Raw genomic sequence first — 13,824 nt, 5'->3', positions numbered from 1 at the left:
ATAAGTTTTAGCTATTTTGAATTTCTAGACCCTATAACTGAACTTGTATTCAACATTTTTCTGTCAATTCTTGAAAAAGTGCATACCGTATTGGCCATCTTTGAATTTTTTTTCAATTACGGTCTCAGTCACTACACCTCCGTGTTTACGGAGGTAGTGTCTTAGTGCGCCTCTAGAAGGTTGAACATTAACTATAATTCATTTTGATAACTTTAAAGTGAAAAAACACTCATATTCTTTTGGTGTGGCGACTACCGTTTCGAGTTTCTGTTCGGCTTGAGAATGTACAACACACCAGCACTAAACGGTCGTCGTTACACCAAAAGAATGTGTTTTTTCAGTTTAAAGTTATCAAATTACAATATACTTTGTAATAATATTGGTAAAAAATATGGATAATCAACAACGAATCAACTGAAACACGACTTTCTTACTTATCCGGGTGAGTAAATAGATTAATGGGTAAAAGAATGAGTGTCATTTTACTTCTACCTAATATATATTAATATAATATATAATGTCAAAAAACTGATATGTTTATACTTCATTCAGTTTTGAAGCTCTGCTATTCGAATTACAGCACGATCTTTAATAACTTCTGCTTTATTAATTAGCCACGGTTGTGGGATCAGAGGAAACACATACCGTAATTCAAAACACTACTAGCAGTTTTAATGATTCTAAACTTCGAAGAAAAAAAGGAAAGGTATATACAGTAGTTCAATTGAAATATTATTCATGATTGTAAATGTCATAATGTCAATAAAACAATTACAGTGTTAAACTATACAGTTAATTTTGTAGACCTACCAGGGTACGCTATTTTATAAATTGTAACTCATTCTCTATTAAATGTATGCCAGCTATGAATCATATTAAGTCTAAAAAAGCTTTGATAATATATATATGTAATATTTATCCTACACGATTCAAAATTAACACATTTTTACTGAACAGCTTTTGAACAGCTGATCACCTGATGGTTCTAGCCTTGTAGTTTCGTAAGCAACGCTATTACAATTCGGCGCTTCCTAACAAGATGGCGGATTTTGGCGTCAGGGTATAGCCAAGTTTCCGTACTGTATGTATACTGTGGTTATTGCAGGTAGGTAACCGTAACCACAGTTTCTAACCAAGAAACAAAATGGCATCATCCCAATCCTCGTGATTATTTTTGTTTTCGCATGTTAGTCGACCAAGAAATAGTTCATATTTTATAAGTTTAGTTCTATAACTTTTTTCCCGACCAGAATTATGTTTTCCCTTCATTCATTGTCACGTTCACTTTTATCCGGCCATTTGTTTTTTAACAAATTCCATCAGATCAGTGTATCACAAGTAAGTAAGTTGGCTGATAAGAAAGTTTGTAATATTTTCTATCATAATACTAGAATATTTTATCTTTAGTAAATCATTTGGCTAAATTTTACCGCGCGAGCGAACTCTGTATCTCAGCTATTTTTAGAGATAACTCAATTTTTTTTTAAATTAAAGAGGACAAAAAGTTGAAGTTGGGAAGCTCAAATTTAATTAGAAAATGTACATTTAAACATTAATTATGATTGTTTGAAAACCCAAAATGCTGTCTGTGATTGATCGAGGCGATTGCTGTATCTGAGTTATTATTGAAGATATCAACTAAATTTTTGTTATTTGATTGAAGAAAAAGGATAAAAAAGCGTGTTAGTCTAAATTTACCTCAAGAATACATATTTTTCTATTAAAATAATGTCAGTTTTAATTTCTAAAGTGGAAATTATAGGTTAGGCTGACAATCATAGAGTCAACGAGCTATTATCAGTGAACTCTAAACTAACTGGTTAGTTTAGAGTTCACTGGCTATTATAGTAAACTATAGAGCGGCTGAGTGGCCACTATTCCTGTTACGAATTGAACATTGGCAGCCATGACAGAGAGAGGCAAGAAGCGGCGGGAAATTTGAATGGCCCTATTTTTATAATGGGAACTTGCATAAAATACAAGGCGCAAATCAGTTATATTTAATAATAACTACATTAAATTTTTATTGAGAATTTTAAATATATGTTTTACAGTTGTTATGCATCCATAAAATTAACTGTTTGAATTGCTTTTCTTGAAGCCTTAGTTACATTGTTGATACTGCTTAGCCGTCAAGTGCTCTACAAGATAAAAAGTCATACTGTAACTGCAAAATTATGATTTCAGAGATTGGATTTTTATGTTATTTTGAACAAAGAATTCGAAAAACCAGTTTATGTTGACGTTTCTTTGATACCAGCTTACGGTACTTATTTACTTAGTATCTACAATATCTCCAAGTTCAAAACAAGAAGGCAAAGTATACGGTAATAGGTACAGTAGTCAAAAAAATAACAAACTAACTTGAGGACGCTATTGGACGGTAATATTTCTGTCATATTCAGATCATATGAAATAAGCAAAGACCTTAAAGATTATCTCTTTAAGGTCTTTGAAAATAAGTTGTACGAAATCATTTTTTCATGTCATAGAACTATTACAGCCTAATACCGGCCTAACATCACACATAACAGACATAACATGATCATACATATAAGCTAATGTTTATGTTCATTCCAGTCAAGTTTGTATATCATCATCATCATTATATATATATCACTAGCAGGTAACCCGTGCTTCGCAAGGGTCTATTTTAAAACTTGACGTAATGAAATCCAGAAGAATTGAAAATAGGCCTATAAGAATCCTCGGTTGATTAAGAATTTATAAGCAGCATTTCAAGTAAATCAGTCTAGTAGTTAAGACGTGATGATGCGTCAAACATAATTTTCCTATACTACTTTACACCTGTATAAGTGTATAATCCAGTTCTTTAATATATCAAAATGTTTTAATTCCGACCATATGATTTGATGATTTTTTTATGAAATCGTATGTACTATTAATGAAGTTTGAACATTAATTTTGAAAAATCTAGAAGGAAAATTGAAAATTGGGCTTTCAGATGCACGAGATTGATATTTTTAGAATCTATGTTCAAAATTATGAAATCTGAATCATTCCCGTTTTTACTTTCCTTGCCCTATTACCATAGGTAAGGAAAGTATTGCTTTCCAAAAAAAATTAAGGTACCCTCATTTCAAGTTTTCTATATGTTTCAAGTCCCCCTGAGTCCAAAAACATGATTTTTGGGTGTTGGTCTGTGTGTGTGTGTGTGTGTGTGTGTGTGTGTGTGTGTGTGTGTGGTGTGTGTGTGTGTGTATATATATGTGTGTATGTCTGAACACGATAACTCCATTCCTAATCAGCCGATTGACTTGAAATTTTAAACTTAAGGTCCTTATACCATGAGGATCCGACAGTAAGAAATTCAATAAAATTCAATTCAAGATGGCGGAAAAAATGGCGGATAATTACTAAAAAACCATGTTTTTCTCGAAAACAGCTCTAACGATTTTCTTCAAATTCATACCATGGATAGCTATTTATAAGCCCTATCAACTGGCATGAGTCTCATTTCTGAGAAAATTTCAGGAGCTCTATAATATTCTTGAGAAAAATGGCGGATAATGACGAAAAAACCATGTTTTTCACGGTTTTCTCGAAAACGGCTATAACGATTTTCTTCAAATTAATATCATAGATAGCTATCTATAAGCCCTATCAACTGGCATGAGTCTCATTTCTAGGGAAATTTCAGGAGCTCCGTAATATCATTGAGAAAAATGGCGGATAATGACTAAAAACCATGTTTTTCACGATTTTCTCAAAAACGGCTTTAAAGATTTTTTTCAAATTCATACCCTGTATAGATATTTATCAGATCTATCAACTGGCATGAGTCTTTTTCCTGGGAAACTAATGGGGGGTCCACCCTATCCTTGAGAAATGGACTTTGTAACCTCCATCTCGTGCATGAGGTAGGTAGGTAGGTAGTTTATAAAAAGTACACAGTCATAGTCAAGATATTTCATCTGTAGAACAGCTGTTTCGACGACTTTTAAAAAAATCATCGAATTTCACAATTTACACGAAGGAAAAAGTACTCTGAAAACAATAATTATATATACACATATACAGTAGTATGATCGTAGTTGCAAATAATATGTTGCCGCCAATAATTGTCATGATGTTATTCCCCTAAATTATTCTCGTTTGAGAATGAGGCTTACAGTTCAATGAGCAAGGAAAGTTGTGTGAGTGTACCACACCAGATTTTTCCGGTATGCAATCCACAAGTTGACATGTTTTGATGCGAACAAACACACGAACAAACACAACCCTACTCTCTCTTATTATGTAGATACTATTATAGTCATGGTCTCTTTATAGACCTTGATTATATTATTTTATAATATGTAAAATAGACGTATACACTATTCTGGTAGAATGTAAGCTGTATGTCCAGTGTTCATTTTCAACAAAATAGCATGCATTTATTCCACATACCATTATAATAATATTCAAAATAATATATTCTCCATTATTTAATATAGTTGTTTACTTTGTGAAATCTAATGTACACATTTTATATATATCTAGTTGGACTACAAATGGGTATAAAAGAACCAACGAGAGACGAACAATCTAATAATGATTTGTTATATTTATAGTTAATTGAATTAAGTAACATTCTTTAGCACCAAACAATATAAATTTTGCACAATAGAATTCCATAGTTATTAGTAAGTAGCCTACATGAATTTAGTAGTTAGTAAAAGGCTATAGTAGGCTACTCCTTAAAAATTATTCATTTTTATGAGTTTTAGTTAAATAGTAGGCTACTCAGATCAACAAAACATGTTTATAATCTATTAAACTGGGTTTACACCAAAGCTATTAACAAAATGTTAATAACTTAATCCCTATTCTATTAGATTGAACATAACTTATCATACACATGATGAACATAATATCAAGTTCCGTTCAATGTAATAGTATCTATAAGGATTAAGCTATTAACATTTTGTCAATAAATTTGGTGTAAACCAAGCTTTAGGCTATAAATTAAATCAAAATCCATTAATTTTCAAAGACAGATTACAATTTGTATAGGCCACTTCATGAGAAAATTACACAAATTATTACATAAAAAACATAATCATACCACATAAAAACAAGAAATCATCAAAATTCTCCATATTAAAGGCAAAATATTCATCATTAATATAAAAACAGGTTTGTTATTAGAAAATCCTTAATTTTAAGTTTATATTCACTCACTAGTAAGCCTCTTTATATGTAACGGTAACTGATTATAAAACCTAATTGCACAAGCCCTAAAACTGATATGACTAGATTTATACTGACAATATTCGTTCTAGGTTCAACCTATTTCTTGTGTTGTGTGAATAAAGCATAAACATCAAAATGACTAGAGAATGAGAGCAAGTTAATCTTTATAAATAATAAACATTGAAAAATAAAAATACACGGCAAACACATAATTCTCAATCTAAGAAATAGCGGTTTGCAGTGCTTAAGGGGAGGAACATTACCGTATACATGGTTCTTATTGCTCTTTTTTGTAACCCAAAACGTGAATGGAAATCACTACAATTGGCCCATAATATTGCTCCGTAGTCCTTACAAAAGATGTGAATAAACGTAACTATAGTAGACATTTACTAAAAAATTTTGACACACTATTTCCTTTTATCTTCTCAACATAAAACACCTCTTGTTACCTTGCGTTGGGGATAGTGCAGTCAAAAAAATAATGGCAATATATACAAACACATACCAAAAAAATTGTGACTGTGGGAACTTTTTGTATGATGAATGACTTCATTGACATTATCTACACAATACAAATAAATAATATATTAAGTGTACAGTTGAAATGTTTAATAAGTCTAAATCTATCCAACTCGACTGTAGTTTCATATGCAATTCAATTTGTAAGTAATATCAGAAACAAAATTATGAAACTTTTTTAATAGTCTGCATGATCTAGTCTAGCCTACTCCTATAGACCTACATTTATATTTTGTATCCTCAGTCGATTCTGAACATTCTAGAGGTTATTTCAATGAGATAAATATTCTCACACATACCTCATTCAATAATTAAAATGATAATTTTATATTGATAGAAATCAATTTGAATAAAAAAAAACACATCTATTCCTGCAGTGGCAGACTGGCTCTTCTTGAAATCTTGCCTCTCTCTGTCTGGATGCCCTTAGTTCGCCGTGTAACACATTGAGGTGTAACACATTGAGAGCGCTGTAAGTACACCAATCAAAGACCTTAAAACGGTGTACACACGTACGTTTGCCTCGGGTGAGCATAAAGCCTTGTACACACGTCCGTACAGATTCGCGCGAACAACCGTATGCACACCTGCCTCGGCATTCACTGTACGTCCTTGTGGACGCGTTCCACGTATGCCTCGGCATTCAGAAAGCTATCTGATTTGCAGACGACACGAAGACATGATAGATGTAAATTTTCCACATCATGACAACAATGGCGACATTCCATCATTGAAGATAATTATTACAAAATGCAGCTGTATCATTTATTTCAATGACTTGTATAATAAAATCGAAAATAAAACTCAACAAACGATGTTGGTGGGTTGAACGATTGTAGGTTTAAGTAAGGAAATAAATTGCTACATGACATAAGATATGAGATTGTCAATTCAAACTTTATTAGGATGTCAAAACATTATTTTGTTTATATACTGAAACTAATTCAACTAGTTATCCAAACAAATGATATCATCATGAGGGAAGCAATAACTTCACAAGAACGATTGGCCCTAACTTTGAGATTCTTGGCATAAGGTGATTCATTTGTTGGTTTCCAATATCTATTCTGAATCTCAAAAAAGGAAATTTCTACAATAATTCCAGAAGTTTTGATGACCTAATCAAAGTACTTACCACTGTCCTACAAAATTGACAGTCTCCTTTAACGAAATTAGCCACAAATTGAATCAAATACTGAATTGCTGCCCATTTTAAACTAACTCTGCTCATACACATGACAAAACAAGATTCTCCAAGAAATCAGCTTCAAGATTTACCTTTAAGGAATACTAGTTCAAAGTTTGAATAAATCTCTCTATGGATAGCCCAGCTATCTAAAACATATAATATCATATTGAAGATTACAATTTTAATTACCAACTCTGATTGATAACATAAAACAAACAACATGATTTGATAGCCACAGTAAGATAATATGTGAGCTATACTTTTTTGTAGGAACCCTGTAGAGAAGCTATTTCACTTAAATTATGCAGTTCTTAATTTGTTAATCATGATAAAAATTATATTCTCCATGCATGTTTCTATTTAAATATTTGATAATCCACATATCCTACAAAATCACAAAAATCCTACAATTTACAATTAGTTATTGGATCACAATTTGATTTGTCATTCATTAACCTAATTCATTGGAATTAGGTTATGACGCCTTCAATGTTTACGTTTTGCCTCACCCGTATGGCAAAAACGCGTCCACACCTACATTCAATGCTCGCCCGAGGCGCCTTTGAGCACGCCAAAAAACCGACAGGGTTCCGGTTCGCCCACATGCCTCAGCGAACAGTGTCCAGACGTGCGAATGCAAGCCCATACACGTATGCTCACCCGAGGCAAACGTACGTGTGTACACCGTTTACGTGTATGGGCTTGCATTCGCACGTCTGGACACTGTTCGCTGAGGCATGTGGGCGAACCGGAACCCTGTCGGTATTTTGGCGTGCTCAAAGGCGCCTCGGACGAGCATTGAATGTACGTGTGGACGCGTTTTTGCCATACGGGTGAGGCAAAACGTTAACATTGAAGACGTCATTCATTGACCTAATTCATTGGAATTAGGTTAATGAATGACAAATCAAATTGTAAATTGTAGGATTTTTGTAATTTTGTAGGATATGTGGATTGTCAAATAGAAACATGCTTGGAGTATATGATTTGAATCATGATTAACAAATTTATAACTCCATAATTTAAGTGAAAATAGCTTCTCTACAGGGTTCCTACAAAAAATTAAAGCTCACATATTATCTTACTGTGGCTATCAAATCATCTTGTGTTTGTTTTATGTTATCAATCAGAGTTGGTAATTAAAATTGAAATCTTCAATATGTTATATGTTTCAGATAGCTAGGCTATACATAGAGAGATTTATTCAAACTTTGAACTAGTATTCCTTAATGGTAAATCTTGAAGCTAATCTCTTGGAGAATCTTGTTTTGTTATGTGTATGAGTAGAGTTAGTTCAAAATGGGCAGCGATTTAGTATTTGATTCAATTTATGGCTAATTTCGTTAAAGAAGACTGTCAATTTTGTAGGACAGTGATAGGTGCTTTGATTTGGTCATCAAAACTTCTGGAATTATTGAAGAAATTTTTTATTGAGATTCAGAATAGATATTGCAAACCAACAAATGAATCGCCTAATGCCAAGAATCTCAAAGTTAGGGCAAATCGTTCTTGTAAAGTTATTGCTTCCCTCATGATGGTATCATTTGTTTGGATAACTAGTTGAATTAGATTTAGTTTATTGTAGAAATTTTTTATTGAGATTCAGAATAGATATTGCAAACCAACAAATGAATCGCCTAATGCCAAGAATCTCAAAGTTAGGGCAAATCGTTCTTGTAAAGTTATTGCTTCCCTCATGATGGTATCATTTGTTTGGATAACTAGTTGAATTAGATTTAGTTTATTAACAAAATAATGTTTTGACATCCTAATAAAGTTTGAATTGACAATCTCATATCTTATGTCATGTAGCAATTCATTTCCTTACTTCAACCTACAATCATTCAACCCACCAACATCATTTGTTAAGTTTTAGGCTTTTTTCGATTTTATTATACAAGTCATTGAAATAAATGATACAGCTGCATTTTGTAATAATATTATCTTTAATAATGGAATGACGCCATTGTTACCATGATGTGGAAAATTTACATCTACCATGTCTTCGTGTCGTCTGCAAATCAGATACGTGGCATACGTGGAACGCGTCCACAAGGACGTACAGTGAATGCCGAGGCATGTGTAGATACGATTGTTCGCGCGAATCTGTACGGACGTGTGTACAAGGTCTTTGACACCAACAGCCACTCTATAGTTGTTTACTATAATAGCTCGTTGCATAGAGTACATGAGTTAGATCAGCTGTTCTATTCTAGTATTCTGTTTAGGAGACCAATAGATCACTTTTTTAAGTTTGGAATTCTACGAAATGAGAGTAGGCGTTTACACAGTTATTCGATGAGTTGTAGGAGTTTTGATTGAGAGAATTTAGGTTAGCCATTTTTGGGCTAACGTTACTAATTACAGCACATTCGAATCTCATCTATTTGTAGAGATTTCAACTCAATTATTTTTCAAATGGAAGAGGAAAAAAGGTGTCTGTAGTTGAATAACAATTTCTAATGATGAAATTTAATATCAGTATCAATAACAAATATTGAATTTTGCCTAACCTATAATGTTCTTTACTATAGTGAGGTCCACGTTATAATGGCAATGTACAATTGACAATACTGTTGCTGTCTTTTTCTATCATACAACAAAATCGATAGCGCTATCTCTCTCTAGCTTTGCAATGTTGTCAGTTTGCCAGAATATTTTATTTTTACTTTTGACAGTGACTGTACAAAAGTAACTCAGCCGCCATTTTTCTCTTCATTCTATCAAAATACTTTGGTACACAAGTCGTATAATTGATTTAAAATATATTTTTGAAACAATGAAATAATTTTTAGACATTACCATATAAGAAACACAAATTAAAATACCTGAAATGACATTTTAAGGGCCGGTCTCCGAGCTCGGGATTTAGCTAAGTTCTAGACTTTAACTGGCTTTAAACTCTGGAGTCAGAAAATTGGCTTTCCGAGTCAGAGCGTTAACGTAGTTGAGGACTTGAATAGACTCTGGAGTTTAGAGATCACCTTAGACCCTGGAGTTTATAATTACGCTTTCTGAGTGAAGGGCTTATAAGTCCAGAATTAGATTCTCGCCTCTTTCCGTGTCAAGGATTTATCAAAAATTGTTAAGTCCAGGACTTAGAACAGCGTGATTTTAAACCCTCGACTGGGGTAGGGTTTAAATTCAAGTTCTAGACTTAACTAAGCAAACACAATTCAGTTTTTTTTTTTGAGTAGATAAAAAGCCATATAATTTATAGTTTGCAAGTTCATTTTGGAATATAATTGTATCAGAATTATCCATAAAAAACTAACCTCATTTTCCTGTGACATAACCTAAAAATGTTCAAGAAAAATAATACAAGGATTGCCTTGAAATTTATTCTCCAATATGAATTTTATTAATCGATGTCATATTCAACATATTTATAATATAACAATAATAAATTATTATTCCAGTTTTTTTTCAAAACAAATACGTTTTCAAACTCAATAGCCTAAAAAAAAATTTATTCCAAAATCAATGGTTAGGATCAATGATCAATAATAACATAATGTAAAATGAAATGTTTATTCATTCACCTTTCAAAGGTTTTTGCTTTGAATAGGCCTACAAAGAAATCAAAATGTATTGAAAAAAAAATTTTTAGAGCATGCTCATTTGAGTTGTCCCGCTGCAATCAGCTGTTTCCGTTTTGCTATAATGCCAACAATACAACAGCAAAATATTGTGGATTTCCCTCATGTTTAATGCGTTAAAGTCCTGGACTCAAATAAGTCGAGAACTTGATAGACTCCAGAGTTTAGAAGATAAAATCGTGACTCAGAAAGTCAATTTAGACACGAGAGCTTATTTTAGTCCTGGACTCTGTAAGTCCAGAATTTATAGATTGCAAGCTTGGAAACCGGCCCTAAAAGTTGATAACTAACCATCCTAGAATTCATCCATGCTTCAGTTAGCCTACATGTTTAGGTTAGACCTACTCCTACCGGTATAAATAATATTAAAAGGTTATTTCAAAATTATTTCCATTGAAATTACTTATATTAAATAAATAAATAAATAAATGTTTATTTCCCAAAAAAACTAAAACTACAACATCAATTACACAAAATAAAATAAAATATTAAAAAGGATTTCTATTTTTCTATCATTTTAAAAGAAATTGGAATGGAATACCTATCAAATAACTTAATTTCTGTTGTTGAAATTCAGATTGGTGTATCACAGCTTTTTGAATTGGCCGCCATTTCAGGTTTGTATAAAAATAAAAATCTGATCTTAGTTCTGTTATAAAAGCAAATTTTTGAATCAAATTATAAAAAAAAATTTTTTTCTTTATTTTTTTTCTTTATTTTTTTACATCAAATTGATTATTTTATCAAGGAATTGATAATTATTATTTGATCAAATTTAATGGGATGAATTGAGTAACAGCTGTGTACAATCAGTGGCAAAATGGAGAGACTTGGCAACGTTTTTTCCTATCTTTCTTCACTGCCATTATAACGTGGACCTCACTATAGTTATAGAGTTGTTGCTCTAAAGTCATAAGTAAGCATGCTAAATAGTTGTCTTTGGTTTTTCTAATTGCTCGATGAGAATGATTCTGTTTATCACTTGTTTGATTACTGATTCAAGAGTTCAATATTCATTTTAATGTTTTTTTTTACAAACTTCAATTTTATACATATATTGTATATTTGAATAATTCAATATACATTTTCCCTATGATTGGATTTTTTTTTGAAAAATTGGTAACTCCAGTGGGTACTAAAATTGTGAAGGCCCATTTAGGTATTGATAATAATTGAAGTTGATGTAAAATCTGAAAAAAATTAAAAAAAGTTCTGGGTTTTGCCTGAAAAATGTCGAGAATATTTTTATATGGAGCTAACCATTAATGCTGACCATATTTTCTCCTGTATCTAATGCTATTGATGAAACCTTACCTACCAAAGTTTGATGTGACTGCCAAACCTTACCAGATGAAGACTGAGCAAGCCTCAGGCATCTGGTAAGGCTTTGTTGGATTAGGTTGTGATATGCTTGGTTGGGGAAAAAGTTAGGTTATGTTATTTTGGGTTGGGCTGGGCTGTATTTGTTAGTTTGAGTTAGGCTCTGTTGGATTGAGGATGGTAAACCTTAGGTTGGGGAGGTTTAGATTATGTTAGGAATAAAAGATTAGGAGAGATTTGGTTAGAAGAGATTAGGCTAGGAAAAGCTTAGGTTAGGAAAAGTTGAGGTTACGAAAAGCTAAGGTTAGGAGAAGCTTAGGTTAGGAAAATCTTGGGTTAGGAAAAGCTTTGGTTAGGGAAAGCTTTGGTTGGTAAAAGCTTAGGTTAGGAAAAGCTTTGATTAGGAAAATCTTTGGTTAGGAAAAGTCCAGGTTAGGAAAAGCTAAGTTTAGGAAAAGCTTTGGTTAGAAAAAGCTTAGGTTACTAGAAGCTAAGGTTGGGAGTAGCTAAGGTTAGGAACAGCTTAGGTTAGGAAAAGCTTGGGTTAGGAAAAGATTTGGTTAGGGAAAGCTTTGGTTGGTAAAAGCTCAGGTTAGGGAAAGCCTTGATTAGGAAAAGTCCAGGTTAGGAAAAGCTAAGGTGAGGAAAAGCTTTGATTAGGAAAAGCTTAGGTTAAAAACGTTAAGGTTAGGAGAAGATAAGATTAGGAAAAGCTTTGATTAGGAAAAGCTCAGGTTGGGAAAAGCTTAGGTTAGGAATATCTAATATTGGGAAATGTTTAGGTTAGGAGAAGCCAACGTTAGGAAAAGCTTTAGGTTGGGAAAATCTTAGGTTAGGAGAAGCAAAGGTTAGGAAATGCTCAGATTAGAAAATCTTAGGTCAGGAAAAGCTCAGATTAGAAAAAGCTTAGGTTAGGAGACATTTGGTCTTGTCTCAGGCTTAGTAATGCTTAGCTTTGGTCAGACTTGGTCAGGTTAGCAATGTTTTGACTTGATTCAAGAGTTCATTCAATTAGAATATCTATTGTTGTCATAAGAAAATGTGCTCAAAAGTAAAGGTTTGAACCTTGTTCACCATTTTTTTAACTCCTAGTTCTAAACTGCAAAGTTCTTTCTATACTCCAAAACTTCATATCTTTTATTATTTATTCATTCATACAATAACTACATTATCAAAATGATAGGGGGAGGAAAAATAAGGTAACCTTGGGCTATTCCTCTCCCAATTTTGGATAACACATAGTCTGAAATAGTTCAAGTCTTTTAGTTCTTCAATTCACAAAATTTTTAGTCCTCAAGTATTTTCACAAAGTAGATTTTCAAATTTAGATGCTTCAAAACTAAACATAGAAGAAATAGTCCACATCAATATAACTAAAATAGGAAATATTCACATATTATAATTATAATTTTGAAGAATTACCGAAAAACAAACTTGACTCCACCTTTTGGAAAATCTCTTTTATCTCAATTGTTGAATCCTATCTCAATGTTCAATTCTATTCAATAATCTTAATTGCTATAACTGTAAATGACTCGAGACTGGTTTAATTGGAATCGCCCTCAATAAAAAATATGATTTGGCAAATTTTAAGTCACCAAGAATTATTAAGAATACAAATAATAATGAACATTACAATTTTTCGATTACAAAAACAAAAATACTAAATTCTGTAGTTTTTCAATCAGCTATAACAACTCTCTTGTTAAATTAATGAAAACTTCCTGGAATAATATATTATTTCTATTTCATCAAGTAGTAATCAATTATATGGTATTTCAATGTCCATGCTTGCCTGCAGTTACTCTTCAATCACTCTAGAAGAAGTTGAATTGATTGATGCCTACATTCATTCAAGTAATTGCTTATTTTGAAATCTTTAACTAGGCGGTATCTCAATCAGCTGTTGCATTGGCTTCTTACTTCATTGTTAACATAACCTCATTCTTCATTGTTGAGTTCTGCTTCAGAAATTCAAACTTGTTTTTTTAATGTTCA

The 13,824-nt window shown here is 32.3% G+C and overlaps 1 protein-coding gene across 2 annotated transcripts in view; it reads left to right on the top strand.

Moving 5' to 3' along the window:
* Positions 1 to 1,088: 1,088 nt before the first annotated feature.
* The window catches only part of LOC111060598 (28S ribosomal protein S18b, mitochondrial), a 47,170-nt gene continuing 34,434 nt past the window's right edge, over positions 1,089 to 13,824 (top strand). The window contains exon 1 of one of the 2 annotated variants that reach the window (XM_039432457.1): positions 1,089 to 1,338. In XM_039432457.1, coding sequence (XP_039288391.1) covers positions 1,255 to 1,338 — 84 coding nt within the window. In that variant the 5' untranslated portion in view covers positions 1,089 to 1,254. The remainder of the gene's footprint in view (positions 1,339 to 13,824) is intronic. The other variant, XM_039432458.1, reaches the window with a different exon arrangement.

The sequence above is a fragment of the Nilaparvata lugens genome, chromosome 7, assembly GCF_014356525.2.
Source record: "Nilaparvata lugens isolate BPH chromosome 7, ASM1435652v1, whole genome shotgun sequence".
Classification (NCBI taxonomy): Eukaryota; Metazoa; Arthropoda; class Insecta; order Hemiptera; family Delphacidae; genus Nilaparvata; species Nilaparvata lugens.
The sequence above is the reverse complement of the archived record's forward strand: the minus strand, read 5'-3'. Positions and strand labels throughout refer to the sequence as shown.